Source organism: Leptodactylus fuscus, chromosome 7, assembly GCF_031893055.1.
Source record: "Leptodactylus fuscus isolate aLepFus1 chromosome 7, aLepFus1.hap2, whole genome shotgun sequence".
Classification (NCBI taxonomy): domain Eukaryota; kingdom Metazoa; phylum Chordata; class Amphibia; order Anura; family Leptodactylidae; genus Leptodactylus; species Leptodactylus fuscus.
Genome location: NC_134271.1, coordinates 128,318,803 through 128,338,697, shown reverse-complemented (window position 1 = coordinate 128,338,697; position 19,895 = coordinate 128,318,803). Strand labels below are relative to the sequence as shown.

General features: G+C 43.3%; 1 protein-coding gene across 2 annotated transcripts in view; it reads right to left on the bottom strand.

Annotated features, from left to right (window-relative positions):
* Nucleotides 1-806: 806 nt before the first annotated feature.
* Nucleotides 807-19,895, bottom strand: part of BMF (Bcl2 modifying factor) — a 37,183-nt gene continuing 18,094 nt past the window's right edge. For both annotated transcript variants that reach the window (XM_075283089.1, XM_075283090.1), the window contains exon 4: nt 807-1,757. In XM_075283089.1, the coding sequence (XP_075139190.1) occupies nt 1,659-1,757 (99 nt within the window). In that variant the 3' untranslated portion in view covers nt 807-1,658. The remainder of the gene's footprint in view (nt 1,758-19,895) is intronic.

Genomic DNA, 19,895 nt, shown 5'->3' with positions numbered 1-19,895 from the left:
GCAGACCTGGCACGTCCATGTATTACATGGACAGCTACTCATATAATTGTCTGGTATGTAATATACAGCAATGTATGGTCAATTTCTCTTGTCAATCTCAACTTATTTCTATGGATTTCCGTCCAGTGGCGACCAGCAATTTTTTTTAAGTAGCTACATGTAATGGGGAAGACATGAAAATTAATTTATTTAATTCAATGTCACCTTCTCGCCCAAATGTCCCTCATTGAACTTGCAACTAAATTAAAGGGATTGACCAATAATCCTGTTTGACGGTATAGGCTCTTCGAGCAACTTACTCATATAAAACATTATTAAAACCTATGTGCCATTGACTTCTATGCAGAAATGCCACCTTCTCCCGGGCAATGCGGTTTCTTTGGATTGCACGGACATCCCATCCCACCTGGACACTAAGGGAGGGTGATGTGACCAGACCAGACCTCTTTCACATGTACAATGCCGACAACGCTGGTCTTGACAATCCCTACGTAATATATGACAAAGGAACATGTCACATCATAAATTAGGCGTATCCTTTGGGGTCCATGTGCTTAAACAGAAGTCTATCCTAGCTCCTTGCTGGCAAAAATTTCTGGTCACATGGTCCTGTGGCTCGCTATGGTGACTATTGCTCAGTTTGTTATTTTATAGAGATTTAAGTTCTTTGTAAAAACTCATGGGGCTGGAGACCCTTTCAAAGCGCATAGACAATAAAAATCTAAGTCAACAAACTATTAGCATAAGAAAAAGACACCCCCTTCTGATACGGTGAGAATCTGCAACCCACATGGTAGTGGTGTTCACACAACCTAGGGAGCTCTATAGTAAAAATCAGATAAGGGTCCGGTACTGTCCCAGATTCATGTCTGCACCCCTAGACACCTGGCACTTGCTGTTCTTCCCCACCACCATCCAATGGTGTCTATGGCCTTATAGACATTCACACAGCTCAGGGAATGAAAGAGAAGGCAAACCTAAGTTGGGGCCCATGCGTCACGTGTTGGTATGTAATTCCCTTATCTTCTAATAAATTATCTTTATGTTGTATCCTATGGTTATATGTGACTATCACAAAGGGATCATCCTCTACCAAACTCTTAGATATTATAAACTATTCTCCATTGTGTACAACGTTATCGACAAAATATCTCTGTATGTGACATAGAAAGATATAAGGTGTAAAGACAATTTTATATACACTTTATCCGTTTTTGTTCTCCTTTCTCCTAAAAACATCAGATATTTGGTAACGGACGTGTTATTTAGGCTCTACCTGCATTGCCCTCGTGAACATCTGATATTGCCCATGCAGAGAAGGTATAGACAAGTTCTGATTGTATGTAGATATTCAGAGGTAGCTCCTGAAATATATCCTTTTCTCCTCCCTTGTACCTGCTGAGTAAATGAAAATCCTCATTTTCCATAGATTTAGGTTTTGGTTGTGTCACCTTCAAGGATCGGCTGCAGGAACAAAACATGTCAGTGACCCATAGTGTTACTCACTTCCGGATAAGTCCACAGATGTCAACACAAGTCTTAGTCCCAACAGTGTTTGACCCGAAATCCCTGATGAAGCTGGAACATCCTCTTCTGTAACCAACACAGAATGGTCCAGTGATGTGATAGTTAGGTGGATATTGACTCGTGGATAAGGTTCACCTCTGGAAATGAAACCTGTTCCTCTCACGGTGTATCACCAAGTTACGAAAGAAGACCAATATTTGGAACCAGATATGATTTCGGTTTTGTTGTAACTGCAAAGTGAAAGAGAAAAGTAAACATAGTTAAATCCCATCCCAAAGACCACCTTTTTGGGAAGACCAACCCCATATGCAGACTAGACAACCATTCCAGGTTTTCAGATCCAACATATATAATGCATTCTGGCCATGTTCTTTGAAAAGACCATCTCTAGAAGTGGGGTGGTTGTCTAATTTACTGATATACAGTCCTATGAAAAAGTTTGGGCACCCCTATTAATCTTAATCATTTTTAGTTCTAAATATTTTGGTATTTGCAGCAGCCATTTCAGTTTGATATATCTAATAACTGATGGACACAGTAATATTTCAGGATTGAAATGAGGTTTATTGTACTAACAGAAAATGCGCAATATGCATTAAACCAAAATTTGACCGGTGCAAAAGTATGGGCACCTCAACAGAAAAGTGACATTAATATTTAGTAGATCCTCCTTTTGCAAAGATAACAGCCTCTAGTCGCTTCCTGTAGCTTTTAATCAGTTCCTGGATCCTGGATAAAGGTATTTTGGACAAACAATTCAAGTTCAGTTAAGTTAGATGGTCGCCGAGCATGGACAGCCCGCTTCAAATCATCCCACAGATGTTCAATGATATTCAGGTCTGGGGACTGGGATGGCCATTCCAGAACATTGTAATTGTTCCTCTGCATGAATGCCTGAGGATTTGGAGCGGTGTTTTGGATCATTGTCTTGCTGAAATATCCATCCCCGGCGTAACTTCAACTTCGTCACTGATTCTTGAACATTATTCTCAAGAATCTGCTGATACTGAGTGGAATCCATGCGACTCTCAACTTTAACAAGATTCCCGATGCCGGCATTGGCCACACAGCCCCAAAGCATGATGGAACCTCCACCAAATTTTACAGTGGGTAGCATGTGTTTTTCTTGGAATGCTGTTTCTTTTTGGACGCCATGCATAACGCCTTTTTTTATAACCAAACAACTCAATTTTTGTTTCCAAAATGAAGCTGCCTTGTCCAAATGTGCTTTTTCATACCTCAGGCAACTCTATTTGTGGCGTACGTGCAGAAACGGCTTCTTTCTCATCAATCTCCCATACAGCTTCTATTTGTGCAAAGTGCGCTGTATAGTTGACCGATGCACAGTGACACCATCTGCAGCAAGATGATGCTGCAGCTCTTTGGAGGTGGTCTGTGGATTGTCCTTGACTGTTCTCACCATTCTTCTTCTCTGCCTTTCTGATATTTTTCTTGGCCTGCCACTTCTGGGCTTAACAAGAACTGTCCCTGTGGTCTTCCATTTCCTTACTATGTTCCTCAAAGTGGAAACTGACAGGTTAAATCTCTGAGACAACTTTTTGTATCCTTCCCCTGAACAACTATGTTGAACAATCTTTGTTTTCAGATCATTTGAGAGTTGTTTTGAGTAGCCCATGATGCCACTCTTCAGAGGAGATTCAAATAGGAGATCAACTTGCAATTGGCCACCTTAAATACCTTTTCTTATGATTGGATACATCTGGCTATGAAGTTCAAAGCTCAGAGGTTACAAAACCAATTTTGTGCTTCAGTAAGTCAGTAAAAAGTAGTTAGGGGAATTCAAATCAATAAAATGATAAGGGTGCCCATACTTTTGCATCGGTCAAATTTTGGTTTAATGCATATTGCACATTTTCTGTTAGTACAATAAACCTCATTTCAATCCTGAAATATTACTGTGTCCATCAGTTATTAGATATATCAAACTGAAATGGCTGTTGCAAACACCAAAATATTTAGAACAAAAAATGATTAAGATTAATAGGGGTGCCCAAACTTTTTCATAGGACTGTATATAGTTAAACTCTATAAAAACTTCCATCCAAGTAGTGGATCTGCAGAAATGGCCTTCCTATTGGTCATCTGCATTACATTGATCTAATAAATGAAACAGAACATGACATATATATTGGTATTACTTCTCGGCTGTGCCAACCAGCCAATGTGAGCACCACATTGCTGTACCAACCAATACTGGTGGCAAATTTAACAGGCTTGTCTGAATATCTATTGGGCTGACTCTAGCCTAATGTCTTGCTCCATTACTGACTATATTTGGCTCACTTTGCCTTCCTGGATCTTCTAGTTTGCTAAGGAATTAATTCACACTTTTTCACCCTTCTGAGTATCTTCCTGGTTTTGACTCCAAGTCTGGGCTTTGGCTCTTCATTTTTAGTTTCTGGTTTTCTCACCATTCTGACCCATGGCTCATTCTTACTAGATTCCAGTTACATTGTTGTTGCTTCCCACTGCTAGTTGATGACTATTCTGAAGTCCAAGAAATCCATTTCAGACTTTCTTGGAGGGTCCCTGGTCAAGAAAGGAGAATCCCTTAGACTTCACATCTCACATCAGTCAACACCAGACCAAACACAACCTCAAGGTTCAACTTTCTAATAAAACCCTTGTAGGGTTAATGAAGCTTACTTATGACTTACACCTGGCATACTTTACAAGTCTGACATGTATGCCTCTACTGTCCATCTCGTGAGCTCCACTTACATAACCATTCTCTGCTTTCAGTATATGAGACATATGCCAAGGTGTTTAGAAACCGAGACAAAACCAAACTAAATGATATGAGACGTTTTAGATCATATCATAGTTTCACCTCTTGTTGTGTAAAAGAATGTAAAAAAAAAAATAAGCCTCATGTTGCCAACAAACGTCCAGACCCATTGATCTGGCTTGGGACTAAACTGGGGTTCCGAATCTAAAGGACTGTCCATTCTCCACCTCCCTTATGAAGACATGAGCTACACTGGAGGTTTTCCAGAGTAGTCTCCAATTGCAACAACCAAACACAAGCAAATAGGAATTTACAGGTCGAGATACAAAAAGGTATTATACATGTTTTTGTCTTTATGGATCGCTGTCATGTCCACACAGCATGGACAGTGGTCCCCCAGGATCCCTTGCAAGCAAGGTAATTGATCATCATCCCGTTGCATCCAATATGTGTCAAATGTATGACAGAATTTTGGAAGTAAGCATGAGGATTTCTGCAATCCTGAGTCAAATGAATGGCACAGTGCCAAAAATTTCTGGAAAATAAATAAATAAAATTGCCATGCGTACATGTACACCTACATGAAAAAGCCAACAACCTGAAATGTGTACTGGGTAAGTACAACCTATAAGAAGAAATGAAGGCCGTATAAGTCTATCTCCTATATATGTCAATTCTTTAGTGGAACTCTTGCCATCAGGCTTCTGCAAACCACAAATGTTGTCATCTTGCTCTGCTGATCCATAGCAGGAAATCTCTTGAGTTTAGGAAATTGTATTCTGGAACCCAAGCCAATTTTTCTCTATTTTGTTATTTATGTTGTCCAAAATGATCAATTTTTTTATGATGAACATTCCCATTTTACTGCGCTTAGATGCCTTGTTGAAAAGACATATATTCCATAAAGCTTCATCATTTTCATGTGTGCTTTACCACATTGGTGGACCGCCATCAAAACTCAACATCTGTTTCACTAATATATCATTCCAGTGAAGTTTATTCTGGACATGTTATGGAAGGACCCAGCTCACTGGAAAAGACACTTATGATTAGAAGAATCAAGGGGAAAATTGAAATAGGATGGCCGCCACCGTATACCCTAAATGTGATGTAAACATAGACTTAGGCTACATTCACATCTGTGTCGGAGTCTCTGATTGGTTCCTCTGGTGCAGAATCCATCAGAAATCCTGGATGATAAAGCAAGGCAAGCCCAGCTTTTTCATCCGGCATAATGAAAACTCGACAGACCCCATTAGAGTCAATGTGATCCCTCGGGATCAGACAGACTCTTTTCCCATTCTTCAGTTCCTGTGATGGAATAGAAGAATGGAAATGTAAACATGCCCTTAGACCATATTCACATGACCGTGCCCTTTCTTGAAAATGGCAGGGCCACTGTATAGCACGAGGCACATTCTTTACAATGGAACCCTATTGAGAGGAATACTTCCATCAGAAGTATGCAAATCTTCCCAATACAAACTAGCCCATATGCAGTGTACGCAGAACCTTACAGCTCTGTATAATCTCTGAGTTATATGGCACCCATAGATGGCACCCATAGATGGAACCGATAGACACACAAGGCACATAAGGCCCTGTTTCATTGCATGGAACTGGCTCAACTGCACTCCCATCTACCTGCTTTTATCATTTTACCACAGCTAAAAACTCCTCTATAGTACCTGCTACTCAAGGCAATTGAGGCCAATCCAAGCTTTACTATAAGGTCACTGCCACCATACAGACTCCATGCCTACGGCCTTGCCAAGAGGTCTTAAAGGGATTGAAAATGTGCACCAAATACATGCAAAAAATAAAAAATAAACCCGTCAGCTGCATGTTCGTAGAGCTTTTACCGTCCGCGCTCAAACATCTTGTCAACACTAAGCCGAGTAGTCTAAAGTAAAACACTCTTTTATTAGATAAATCAGGGAATATCTCAGATCTGCAGCTGCAGACTTCTCCAAAAATCCCAGGCTGAAGGGCTGGAGGGTGAGCAGTGATCCATCTGTAAGTGATTTTACACTGTGCAGGTCACAGGGTTAAGCTGTAACTCAAACCACATTGCTGAGGCAGCAAAACCGGGTTTTCTACAGAATGAAAACATAACCATCCTCCTCCCCCTCACGCCAGCGTCACCCTGATAATACAATGTCTTCATGTACAGTACTTGTGACACCAGACTATAAATTACAATGCATGTGGGATATGGAAATTGCCTATATAGACTTAGCAGTGCTGTAAATGAAGTAAAAAAAGTACCAAGAAATCAAAAAGTTGCTTGGAATTACTCAACTCATGTGAACACGTATCTAGTCTATTTTTCAACATAATCACCTTCTCCAAGCAGCAGACCAAGGAAGCAAACCCCTACGGGTAAAAAAGATTTATCCTGCCCACAGCCATTATATGAATTATGGCGTCATCGGTCAGAAGGTGTAAGCTTCATAGGACGGGGCCAAAGGGGTGTAGGATGGATGGTCTAAAATTTCCAATGTTTATCGTTACAATATTTCCAGCGTTGACAGCAGGGGTGTAACTAAATACTCATGAGCCCTGCTGCCAAAGCTAAACTTGGGCCCCCCTAAACTGTACAGCTTTTCCTCACAACCGCCTACTGCATCCCATCCATACGTTTTTGCAGCATTTACACATCCCTTTCTGTCTCTTTCTGGGCCTACCATGAAGACTTCACATGAAGGCTTCCCATCACCCCATCCCCTGTCGGTTCGCTCCATATAGTAATCATGCCCCCTTTTGTGCCACAGGGTATCTCCATGTGTATGTGCCGTTGCCCAACAGCAATTATTTGCGATGACAAGGTTCATGTTCTCCGTTCTAGCTGTGTATATGTTCTCACTCCACTGCACCAGAGGACAGGGATTTAGAGTATACAGACTGCCAGCCATTAAAGGAAACCAGAAAGAACATCAAAGCAGTTTATCTAGTTCTTGTGTATTGAGTGTAACCCTTGGCTTCAGGGCCCAGGCACATTTGACACCACTGCACCACCACAGTTACCGCCAGTTGTGTGCAGGTGGCATTGTCATGTTAAGTCAGCAACTCATGGAAGCAATTCCCATCTGCCATATACCTCTGATACTGCAAACACTTAGGACATAGATCCCATATTCTGCTATGACAATACGCAATGGGTTACTCCAATCTTATAAAGTGAGGACACTTTATGGCAAGTGGGGTTCTAACTTCTGGGACCACCACCGATCCTGGAAATGAAGGGAGTGCTGATGCAGCCATTCACGGTCTTTCTCTGTGCAGCAGAGACCCAGCCATTCACCATCCAAGTGAAGGAGGCCGGCTGCAGTTCCCCATGCACCCAGTCTGCCAGAAACCCCGCTGTGCAGGAATGAGGGGAGAAGATCGGTGGGGGTCCAAAAGGATGAAGACATATCGTAGCAATATGATATGATTTTATGAAATGTGAATATTCCTGTAAGCATCTGCTCTGCTTGCCTATTGATCATGCTCAGATGGCATGGCTGGACACATTTGTATTTGTCATATGGGTTCATATATACTATAGCGCATTGCGCAAATCCCCACAGTTTTGCAAAATTTACAAAGTGTTATACCTGGGTATAGAAGAACACCATTAGGGCCCCTTCACACGGCGTAAGCGCTCGGCTCATTCCGAGCCGTACACGCGAGCGCTTCTAAACACTTCCCATTCACTTCAATGGGAGCGCTTATAAAGCCGGCTTTACGCGCGCTCCCATTGAAGTGAATGGGAAGTGTTTAGAAGCGCTCGCGTGTACGGCTCGGAATGAGCCGAGCGCTTACGCCGTGTGAAGGGGCCCTTAGAAAGTCCTTGTGCCAGCCAATGAACTAGACATTACACAGTGTATTCGCTATGGCTGAATTGTATATTACAGGCCCATAGTCAGGCCTCATTTATCAAAACCGTCTAACAGTAAGCCTATCTGTGCTGGGCCGCAGAGACAGTCATGACAAATGAGGCCCATGTGCCGTGAGGCGGAGTATTCACCCCTAACAGCAACGTGCAAAGAGTAAGGCCTTAAACATATGACAGTGAAAAATGGCCGTGTGACATCTGTTTTTTGAACAGCTTTAATGAGGCCATCTTAAAAACCATGAAAGTCTACGGGTGAACTCACATATCCGATGTTGTAATGGACCATAAAAACACCCGGTCAAAAAACCTATTTTTGCCTGTTTTGATGCTTATACGGACTCAATTAATGGGGAAGATTTGTGAAAATTGGTCTTTTCAATGTCAGTCTTCATATCCCCTGCAGCGGTAGAGGGGACATCTCAATTATGAGTAGGTGCACGCCTTGTCCCATATCAGGTGCACCCTCCCTCGGGCCGTGCACCTGCACTGAACTCTATCCCAGTGTGTAGCTGGCGTAGATATCAGGGATCATATATGCCAGTAATCTGGAGAAATTTAGTGGGGCTGGTCATCCATATCATGACCCTTACCATGCCTGGAAAGTGGCAAGGCCAGTGCAAAACAAAAAGGTTGCAATTTTTAGCACAAAAAAAAAAAATTGTGCAAAAAAAATTGGCGTCTTTTTGCCCTGTACCCCATAAAACTAGCATACAAGGCATAATAAATCAGCCCCAATGGGTCCATTTTTCGGTGACCATTAAATACTGATCTATTAAATACTGACCTATATGGCTGTTTTTTATGGATATTTGGAATGTGAGAAACTGACTGGTCGTGTGAATAAGGCCTAACAGGTACCATAGACAGACTTGGTCATGTGAATAAGGCCTAACAGGTACCATAGACAGACCTGGTTGTGTGAATAAGGCCTAACAGGTACCATAGACAGACTTGGTCGTGTGAATAAGGCCTAACACGTACCATAGACAGACTTGGTCATGTGAATAAGGCCTAACAGGTACCATAGACAGACTTGGTCGTGTGAATAAGGCCTAACAGGTACCGTAGACAGACTTGGTCGTGTGAATAAGGCCTAACAGGTACCGTAGACAGACTTGGTCGTGTGAATAAGGCCTAACAGGTACCGTAGACAGACTTGGTCGTGTGAATAAGGCCTAACAGGTACCATAGACAGACTTGGTCGTGTGAATAAGGCCTAACAGGTACCGTAGACAGACTTGGTCGTGTGAATAAGGCCTAACAGGTACCGTAGACAGACTTGGTCGTGTGAATAAGGCCTAACAGGTACCATAGACAGACTTGGTCGTGTGAATAAGGCCTAACAGGTACCGTAGACAGACTTGGTCGTGTGAATAAGGCCTAACAGGTACCGTAGACAGACTTGGTCGTGTGAATAAGGCCTAACAGGTACCGTAGACAGACTTGGTCGTGTGAATAAGGTCTAACAGGTACCGTAGACAGACTTGGTCGTGTGAATAAGGTCTAACAGGTACCATAGACAGACTTGGTCGTGTGAATAAGGCCTAACAGGTACCGTAGACAGACTTGGTCGTGTGAATAAGGCCTAACAGGTACCGTAGACAGACTTGGTCGTGTGAATAAGGCCTAACAGGTACCATAGACAGACTTGGTCGTGTGAATAAGGCCTAACAGGTACCATAGACAGACTTGGTCATGTGAATAAGGTCTAACAGGTACCGAAGACAAATTTGGTCGTGTGTATAAGACCTAACAGTTACCATAGACAGACTTGGTCATGTGAATAAGGCCTAACAGGAACCATAGAGGGCTTTTAATTCCAGAACTATGGTGATAGCCAAACCTGCCTACGTTTTAGGCTCTATTTTTGAGGCGAGCCACTCAGCATCACTTTATAAGACCCCAGACATTAGGTTTTTGTCAGCCCACTAGCACCATTTAAGGGGCCATTCACACATATGAATTTGACGCTGATTTGGGGGACGGATTCCACCCAGATTCTGCCTCCCTTTGCGCCTTTCTCGATCCTGACACGAATGCCGTGTCTGATTTAGTCGCCGAGTCCTCGGGTAGCCAGCGGCCAGAAAATGAAGACTAATTTCTCTTCATTTTCCGTAGTGTGAACAGCCCTCAACAATCTCATACCTAACAACGTCATTTGGCAAAATGATGGGATTTAATTGCCACGTAATGAAGACGATCATAAGATCATCGACTACTTTTCATGTTACCGATCTGTTCATGGGACATCTGGGATGTTATTCCCTGTCATGGGGTCCTATTGGGGTCCCTGCCTATTTTTTTGTGATGTTCAGATACATGTTTATTCCTACTACCACATTATTATGTAAACTAGTTGTTTATTGGGAGAAGGGTTAGGACATTGCCAGAGGTCACAACATAAACATGCTTTGTCACGATGGCACCAGACAGGAAATCCGCCAGTTCCCAAGCAACCAGATCACACATTGGGCAAGACCTCTAGACTTGTGTTATGCAATGGAAGGACACGTGACATGTAGTATCTTCCTGTAAACAGATAGTGAAGTATTAGCGTATATCCCAGTCATCTAACACTAGGAATATTTAAAGGGTTTCAGCAAACAAAGAACATTTTTTGGTGCACAATGAGAAGTTGTCATATACATTTTGGAGGAGCCCATAGCAATTGTTTGAGGTCCCCGCTTGCTGCCATTTAATAGGAACTTTAAGGGGTTATCCTCAGAGTAGGTCGGACCGGTACCAGTATTGAGATAGCACGGCGCCCGGTAATGTTTACATACTGTGAGTCGCATCATACAAACTCTAGTGGTGAGTGTAGGTACTGCAGCGTGAGGTCTACGTAGAAACCGGATAACCCCTTTAACTTTAAGAGGCTAAAAATCAGGTCAGGCCCATGTAGTTGTTGATATAGGACATTGCTCCGTCCACAATTGCCCTGAGCTACAACACCAGACAGAGCCTGTGGACAAATAAGAAAGACAAACCTTGTCTTGTGATCGCTAAGGCCAAAGCCACACACAGCATGAGCCTCACAATATCAGCAAACCCAATAAGGTCTACAATGGCAGCATTGTAATGCGTCCACCGCCCCTTAGAAGTGAAAGGAGCACTGGGCACGCTAGCGCATAGGTGTTACAGTCACAAGGAGGCCTTAAGGGGACTTTCCTTTCCCCGTCCTCTTGAGCACTGGGAGACTCGGCAATTGGGCCCCCAGTGATCGGACACTCAGGGTGCGTTCACACAATGTAAAATGGAGCATGATCTGGCATGTATACGGCGTGTCAGCAGTTTGTGCGCTCAAAAAGATCCCATTGATTTCAATGGTAGTTACGAGTGTATACGCCTTGTTATTTTGCGCAAAATTACGCGGCGTATACGCTCGTAACTCCCATTGAAATCAATAGGATCTTTTTGAGAGTGCAAAATGTTGACACGCGTATACGTGCCAGCTTGCGCTCCATTTTACATTGTGTGAACGCACCCTTATCCTGTGGATAGAGGATAAGTGTCCATAGCGGCACAACCCCTTTAAGTTCCATCCTGCCCAGTTATTCAGCAGAGATTTCCCAGGATGGGAATAACTCTTTAAATTGTTTGTACGAGACCTAGGCATAATATGACATCTAGTCAGTATAGGTCACCAGTATTAGACTAGTGGAGTTCCCGAAACCTAGACCCAGAACTGATTGGCACATATGGCTTCTAGAAGCCATATACAGGGCATATGGCAGAAAGCAACTCCGTTCTTATTGACATGAATGGGAGCAGGGTTGCAGTTCCTTGAATGCACACTACAGTGTACAGAGATGGAAACTGTATACAGGGTAGGGAGATGTACACCATTGCGGTGGAACGGCAGCTTAGATTTTTTTTTTTTTTTGGTATTCAATAGAAACTATATAATTCAGCTTCTGGCAGTTGTTGGACCCCCACCAATCTGATATTGATGACCGATCCCCTGGATAGTTTTCGCTTAGGCCTTCAAGAAATTTTGAGTTTTCATATAAAAAATGGGGGAAATACCAGCATATTGTGTTCCAATTTTATTACCCTGACCATTGGCCTCTTAATTCTGGTGTACCAGAAATCTATGTCAGCCAAGAGCTACTATAGATCTTAGGCCTGGTTCACATCTGCATTCGGTATTCCGTTTGGGGAGCCCGCTTGGGAACCCCCCCAAATGGAATACCGAATGCATTGACAAGCGGTGAACTTATGAAAGCACACGGACCCCATAGACTATAATGGGGTCCGTGTGTTGTCCGCACGGTGTCCGCACGAGTCAAGAGCTACTTTCCTCTCCGCGTGACGTGTGTGGAGACCGCACGGAAAGCACATGGACCCCATCATAGTCTATAGGGTCCATGTGCTTTCATAAGCTCACCGCTTGTCAATGCGTTCAGTATTCTGTTCAGGGGGTCCCTATGCGGACTCCCTGAACAGAATACCGAACACAGATTTGAACCGGGCCTTACCTATAACTTGTTTTCTTATGTTTTCTGACATAAATTATAGTTAATCTGTTGGGCCAAGATGTTCCCCACTGATAGGCCTATATTTTTCCAAAGTGGTGACAAAAAAGTGAAAAAAGTCACAATTTTTTGGACTTGCACAAAAATATACAACTTTTTCCTGCTTTATATACCAGAAAACCTCCATACAATGTAGGATCAATGTCTCCCATTGTTTCCATTCACTGACAGCGATGGAAAATAAACATGTTATGGAGGTGAAGACCTTTTCATGACACAATACCACGAATTTCCAAGACATTAAACCATAACGTTACAGTCGCGGCAGACAGCTGTGTTTTTGTTGCAGTGTATCCTATTCTTTGTAACTATCTCGATGTGCTGCACATGTTTACATAAGAGGCCGAGCACCAAAAGTTCAACTCAAAAAAAAAAAGAGGCCATGAAACCAATTGAATGTCCTCAGGGTATCTTTAATGCAGCCTGCTGGAATTGCATAAAAAGGCAGTAGTCAGGTGCTGGCGGAGCATTGTGGGTAGTGAAATATCTCATGACTCACAAGCTAAATATAGAAAGCGATATAAACAGGGAGGGGACTGCTGCCACAAAACACACACAGCCCTGCTGTCCGCTGTCTCCTCACGCAATGTCTCGTCCTCCCCCTCCTCGCCCCCAGCCCTCTTCACTTGTGTCACTTGCAACCTCCTAAAAAAGTTACTAGACTGATAGAAGGAGAAAAACACTGTCCAGGCGTGCGGCCTTCTGTCCCTGCAATAGCTAAAGTATAAGGCCTACCAAAAATCTGTGACCTGGGGGACCTAATGCAATAAAAAAAACTAGTAGAAAATGTCACTGTGTATGTAATACAGCCTCGAGCGCCAGATAAAGAGTGACTATACCATATGTGAAGATACACAGGGGCCCACCATCATAAATCTATCTATCTATCTCCTATCTATCTATCTATCTATCTATCTATCTATCTATCTATCTATCTATCTATCATCTATCATCTATTTTTATACATAAACTCATATGTCTGTCTGTCTTCTGAATATTTGCCTATTGCCTCTTTCCATCTATTGTCTATCTATCTCCTATCTATCTATCTATCTATCTATCTATCTATCTATCTATCTATCTATCTATCTATCTCTCATCTATCTATCTATCTATCTATCTATCGCCTATCTATCTATCTATCTATCTATCTATTTATTTATCTCTCGAGCTAAGGACTACTTTATACTTATTTCCCGACATCGGACTTCGAGGCGGGTTCCAACCCCAGATCAAGTGTTTAGAACCTGCACCCAGCACCCTCCTTCCTGTACAGTGTATATGGGGCAGGCTTTGCTATAACAATGATGAAGTCTGTCACCCCCTTGTACAGAGAGGACATGGAGAAGAGGGAGTTGGTTGTCAGGTGCTGGTTCTGATCATGTAACCTGGTACCAGAACTAGCTCTGAAGCCTAAAGCCCAATTCACATCTGCATTCGGTATTCTATTTGGAGAGTCCACTTGGGGACCCCCCGAACAGAATACCGAACGCATTAAAAAGTGGTGAGCAATGAAAGCACATGGACCCCATAGACTATAATGGGGTCCGTGTGTTTTCCACGCGGTGTCCGTGCAAATCATGCGGACAGGAAAACAGTTCTTGAAGTACTTTTCTCTCCGCATGACTCATGTGGACACCGCACGGAAAACACACGGACCCCATTATAGTCTATAGGAGTCCATGTAGTTTCATTGCTCACTGCTTTTTAATGCGTTCAGTCTCCAACCGGACTCCCGGAACGGAATACTTAACACAGATGTGACCCGGGCCTAACACTCAACACATTACAACCCAGACAGGAAGTATAAAACAGACCCCAGATAACCCCTTTAACTTCTAGTGTGCACTGTATTTCATACAAAAGACTTTGTTGGACCGAGCCTGTTTTGTTGTTGAGGACTGGACCAAAGAATCCACCACATTGATAGAGCCATAATAACTTTTTATTTTTTCCATCAGTGTAGTTGCTTACGGCCTTATTTTTGCGGTATGAGTTGTACTTTTTTTCAATTGGGTATACATTTTGGGTTACATATACCTATAACTTATTGATTTATTTTTATTAGCTTGTCTTGCTTCTAGTTTTCTATTCTATGGTTTTATTTATGTAATTTTTACTCTGAATACTTCAAAATAAAGCTTGTAAAACTTTTTTTCAACTATTTTTTACTCCTTCTCGGGGCCAAAGCACTAGTACCTGTCAAGCAAACTGAGTATCAGTCTAAAGCCCTAATAGGTATTTAGCAGTGACATGCCTAGTCTGACACCTGAAAACCCACCGATCAGCTGTTCTCAGATAATGGAGTAGGAAACAGATAGCGCTGTTCTCTATGTAGTGGCCAGAACTGGTATTGCAGATCAACTCTACAGATGGAACCTAAGCTGCAGTGACTCAGTTTCGCCACTATACAGAGAACAGCGCTGTCTTCTCCATGTTCTATTCTCTATGTATCAGTTACTGAAAATGGGGGTGGCATTTGTCAGACCCCTACTGATCTGATATTAGTGAAAAACCCCTTAATGATAATCTTGTAATGATACCAGTTGGATTTACACAAGTGTGATACATTTACTCACCTTCAAAAGGAGCTTTTATAGGTTTTTCCTACTTTTTGGACAATTGAAACCCCTATGCCAAACAGTCCAACTGTGCGTGACAAAAACTGCCTAGTCACTTACGACCAAGACACTCTGGTTGTTAAGTGGTTAACGCTTTTTGTTATGTATAGATGTTGTGTAACGTCTTGAGTAATATTACGCCTGTTTTCCAGCAATCACCAGTGGAAAAAGCAAAAGAGAAACTTTAGATGGGTTTTCTGTCACTTGTTGTCCTGTCTTTAGGATAGACCATAAATGTTGGCTTGTGGTGGTCTGATCCACACAACCAGAAAAATGAAGAGGGTGCGGCACAGAGCCCCTTCATTGCACAGCAGCTCCTCTATATGGATGACTATGTCTAGTATGCTTGTTTGGCTTCAGAGACAGGTCACACTAGAATGTACAGGGCTGTGCAGCTGCCCCATCGTTTTGCTGATCGGTAGCGGTCCCAGGTGTCACATTGATTCTGGATAGGCCAAGAGTGTTTACATCCCAGAAAACCACTCTACGTGAGTGCTTACCTGCCCCCAAGGGCTTTCTACAATGTACTAGATGCCTAGACAGAAGTGACAATGTGTACATGAGTCAAAATATAGAATAACTAGCTGGGGGCAATGGCAGGTTCAGAGAAAAGTTCAGAAGCAGGTGCAAGGATTAATCACTCAAGCATGGATGACAGCAGGTAAACATTCTAAGAAGTGACATCACGGGTGATGCTCGACTAACCCAATAACAGGTGCCTGATGGGTTCAAGCTTGGGTTCATATGATGGATGTGCGTAGTTCTGCGTAAGTGAGGGAGGGGGATATACATGTAATGTATAAGTATGCATGCTCAAATGCTTCAGTACAACCTGCTGACATGTCTTTACATAAGGCTCGAAATCTATATAAAGGGTGCATTCACACTGAGTAAACGCTAGCTTATTCTGAACGTAAAACACGTTCAGAATAAGCGGCGTCTAAAGCAGCTCCATTCATTTCTATGGGAGCGGGGATACGAGCGCTCCCCATAGAAATGAATGGTCTGCTTCTTTCACTCCGTGCAGTCCCATTGAAGTGAATGGGGAGTGCCGGCGTGTACGCTCCGGCATGAGCAGAGCTTGCCGTATACGCTGGCACTCCCCATTCACTTCAATGGGACTGCACGGAGTGAAAGAAGCAGCCCATTCATTTCTATGGGGAGCGCTCGTATCCCCGCTCCCATAGAAATGAATGGAGCTGCTTTAGACGCCGCTTATTCTGAACGTGTTTTACGTTCAGAATAAGCTAGCGTTTACTCAGTGTGAATTCACCCAAAGACTGAGACACTTGTGAAGGATTGGTTGTGGAGAGGAGGAATATTTGGCCCAGATTTCTCTCCTATGTGAAGTAGCAGATACAGGCCCCCGCCTGCCAATTAATTAATTAGTTAATTGAACGAGGGCAAGTATTTAAGAGAGTATAAGAGGGCAGCTCTTTCTCTCTCTGCCTAGGGACACAAAGAGCCTGTCTGTGTAAGAGACACATGTGAACAAGTGGTTGCTGGACATTGCTTGGTTTTTAGATGGACAAGGAGAAGCTCTCCAGCTGCTAGCTAGGGATGATTAATATTTAGTAATTGCTAGACAGGCAAGGATTTTCTTTTGTTGCTGTTTTGTTTTATTTTCTGGATGTTCACAACCAAATCAATAAAACCTGACCTAGTGTCAGCTTACCCCAATCTGCTGCTGTTTGGCCTGGTTTTGATGAAGCAAGCATGTGTCCTTTGACCCCCAACAAAGACGATCTCGAAATCTCAAAAGATCTTAAGCCAGTTGCAAATGACCATGTGCTGCCAGCTGTGAATTAAAGGCAAGAGTGGTGCACTGGGAACATGTGGATATCACCCATGTGCCGCTCGTGCACGGGCCATGCTTCCGCGACCCCTTTCATTAAATGAATAGGAGCCACAGAAGCAAGGGCCGCAACATCAATAGGACCTGTTCTATATTTTCACGGTTTCACGGCAATTCACGGTCATGTGTACAGGCCCTTAGAAATGAATTGGTCAGTGTGCTATCTGTGAAATACCTCTATTTTTTTTGTCTTACCCATGCAATCTATGAAAAAAACCCAGACGTCATCCCTATGCAGTCTGTGTTACATGTTTATCAGAGATTCATTGCTAAGTGATAATGGTAATAAGGAAGCATATTACAATAAGAAGACGGCATCCTATTTTCCGTGGGCGTCCCAAAAAAAAATGGACGACAGACGAAATGGACACAGTAAGTAAGCAAGCGGCCATTTTCTTGTGACCTGTGGGCATGTGCAGTCGGCTCTGCCCGAGGCCTACAAGTTTGTCCGCCATCGCCGGAAGAAGATGCGTGAAGAGGACGTTCTTGAAGAAGATGGAGGCATCACTGGAGAGTTCTCTTGTAGCATTGGGGACACCCCCAGTGCTGTTTGAGTGCTGGAGACGCCCCCAGTGTGGAGAGAGAACTCGTTTGCATACCGACGAAAACCGGGATTTCTACCGAATGGCAGCGCGGAGAAGACATCTAAAGGTAGGAGAAGAATAGCCTTTCTTACGGCTATTCCTACGTGTCAACGAGAAAAAAAATGTGTTTTAATGGTACAATCCCTTTAATATTAATTTAAAGCAGAGAAAAACTCAGTAAAAATTCAGTACGTTTCGGCTGTTTTTTTTTATTCTGCATTGCTTTTTTATATGGGTTTCGCTATGTAGGGCCTTAGCCTAAAGGGTATAATCTCATCAGAGAGAACTGCATTGGAGCCCACCCCTTTAAGACACTGATAGTGCAGGGTTAGGATACATCATAACTGATCGATCGGTAGAGGATCTACTTCTGTGATCTCTATCATTTGCTAGTGTGGATTATGTGTATATGTGTGGTCCCGCCGAAGCCCCACCAAGCGTCTAAAAAAATTCTATTTTATGTGCAACACCAGCAAAAGTCTTATTCCTAGGGCAGTTTCCTTCTGTTTGTTCTTCTCTTACATGAGCTCATTGATACCGATGCCTGAACAAACACAGAAACCGCACAATATGGAGGCTTCACTATCTCTATTATCATTTTTACCTTTTTTTCCATAAATTGGACATGTTCCATTCTCTGTGCTCTGGTATTATTGCAAAACCAGTTCTACAACTTCTTCCTGCACCTGAACTGACAAGGCCTTTGACATGAGTTGGTTATCCAGCTCTTACTGATTTCTCCAGTTATCCCTCTTGCTGTATTTTCATAGGGACGCCATTGTATTATTACCCCTATTATTATACCACTGCATTATGTACTCAAGCTATTATCTTCTGGCTTGGGTTGTGATTGTAAGACACATTGTGATTCCAGGGCATAGAGGTCTTTTGGTTTGGGTTGCACAGTTTTGGGCATTCAAGGGGTTTCTGGTTCCTGGGACGGTTTTCATACTTGATCTCTCCATAATATAGCCTTCAGTATCTGACAGGTGAGGCTGAAACACAGACCCCGCGCCTATCAGCTGGATTCCAGGTGCTGGAAGATACAGCAATGGACAGAGCCAGAAGGAGCTCTGCTCTTATTCAAGTTATAGTAACAAAGCTGCAGTACCCCTGCGCCTCCTATATACAATGGAGGGAGCAGCAGTACCCCTGCACCTCCTATATACAATGGAAGGAGCTGCAGTACCCCTGCGGCTCCTATATACAATGGAGGGAGCTGCAGTACCCCTGAGCCTCCTATATACAATGGAGGGAGCTACAGTACCCCTGCGCCTCCTATATACAATGGGGGGAGCTGCAGTACCTCTGCGCCTCCTATATACAATGGAGGGAGCTGCAGTACCCCTGCGCCTCCTATATACAATGGAGGGAGCTGCAGTACCCCTCTGCCTCCTATATACAATGGAGGGAGCTGCAGTACCCCTGCGCCTCCTATATACAATGGAGGGAGCTGCAGTACCCCTCTGCCTCCTATATACAATGGAGGGAGCTGCAGCTGGTCTGTTGATCGGTGCAGGGTTTAAAGTCAGACCCTCCACTGATCAGATACCAATGACCTATCCTGTGGATGTCCTATCCTTGGGGAGGTCAGAAAACCCTTTTAAATCTCACCCATGTCTGAAAATTTTTCCTTTACTAATACTTACAGTCCATGCACTTTCTGAATGTTATCCACATCTTCATGGCTAATCTATTGTCATCCTTAGACACTTACTTTGCACAGTTTTAGCACTTAGTTCACACGGAGTAACGTGCCGCATGATGTGGCACGTACACGCCGTGTGAGATTTTGCGGGCCGTATACGCTCCTATTGATTTCAATGGGAGCGTGGATCGTATACGCCGCGTTATTTTGCGGCCGCAAAATCACGGCCGCAAAATAACACGGCGTTTACGATCCACGCTCCCATTGAAATCAATCATTGAAATCAATGGGAGCGTATATGGCCCGCAAAATCTCACACGGCGTATACGTGCCACATCACGCGGCACATTACTCCGTGTGAACTCCCCATTACATGTAACCAGGGCAGAAGACACTCCCTCCTCCGGACTAGACCCATTCATTTGGGCCTACTCCAGAGCGGAGTGCGCGGAGAGAAAGGTCCTGCAACCAGGACCTTTCTCTCCACATGTTTCAA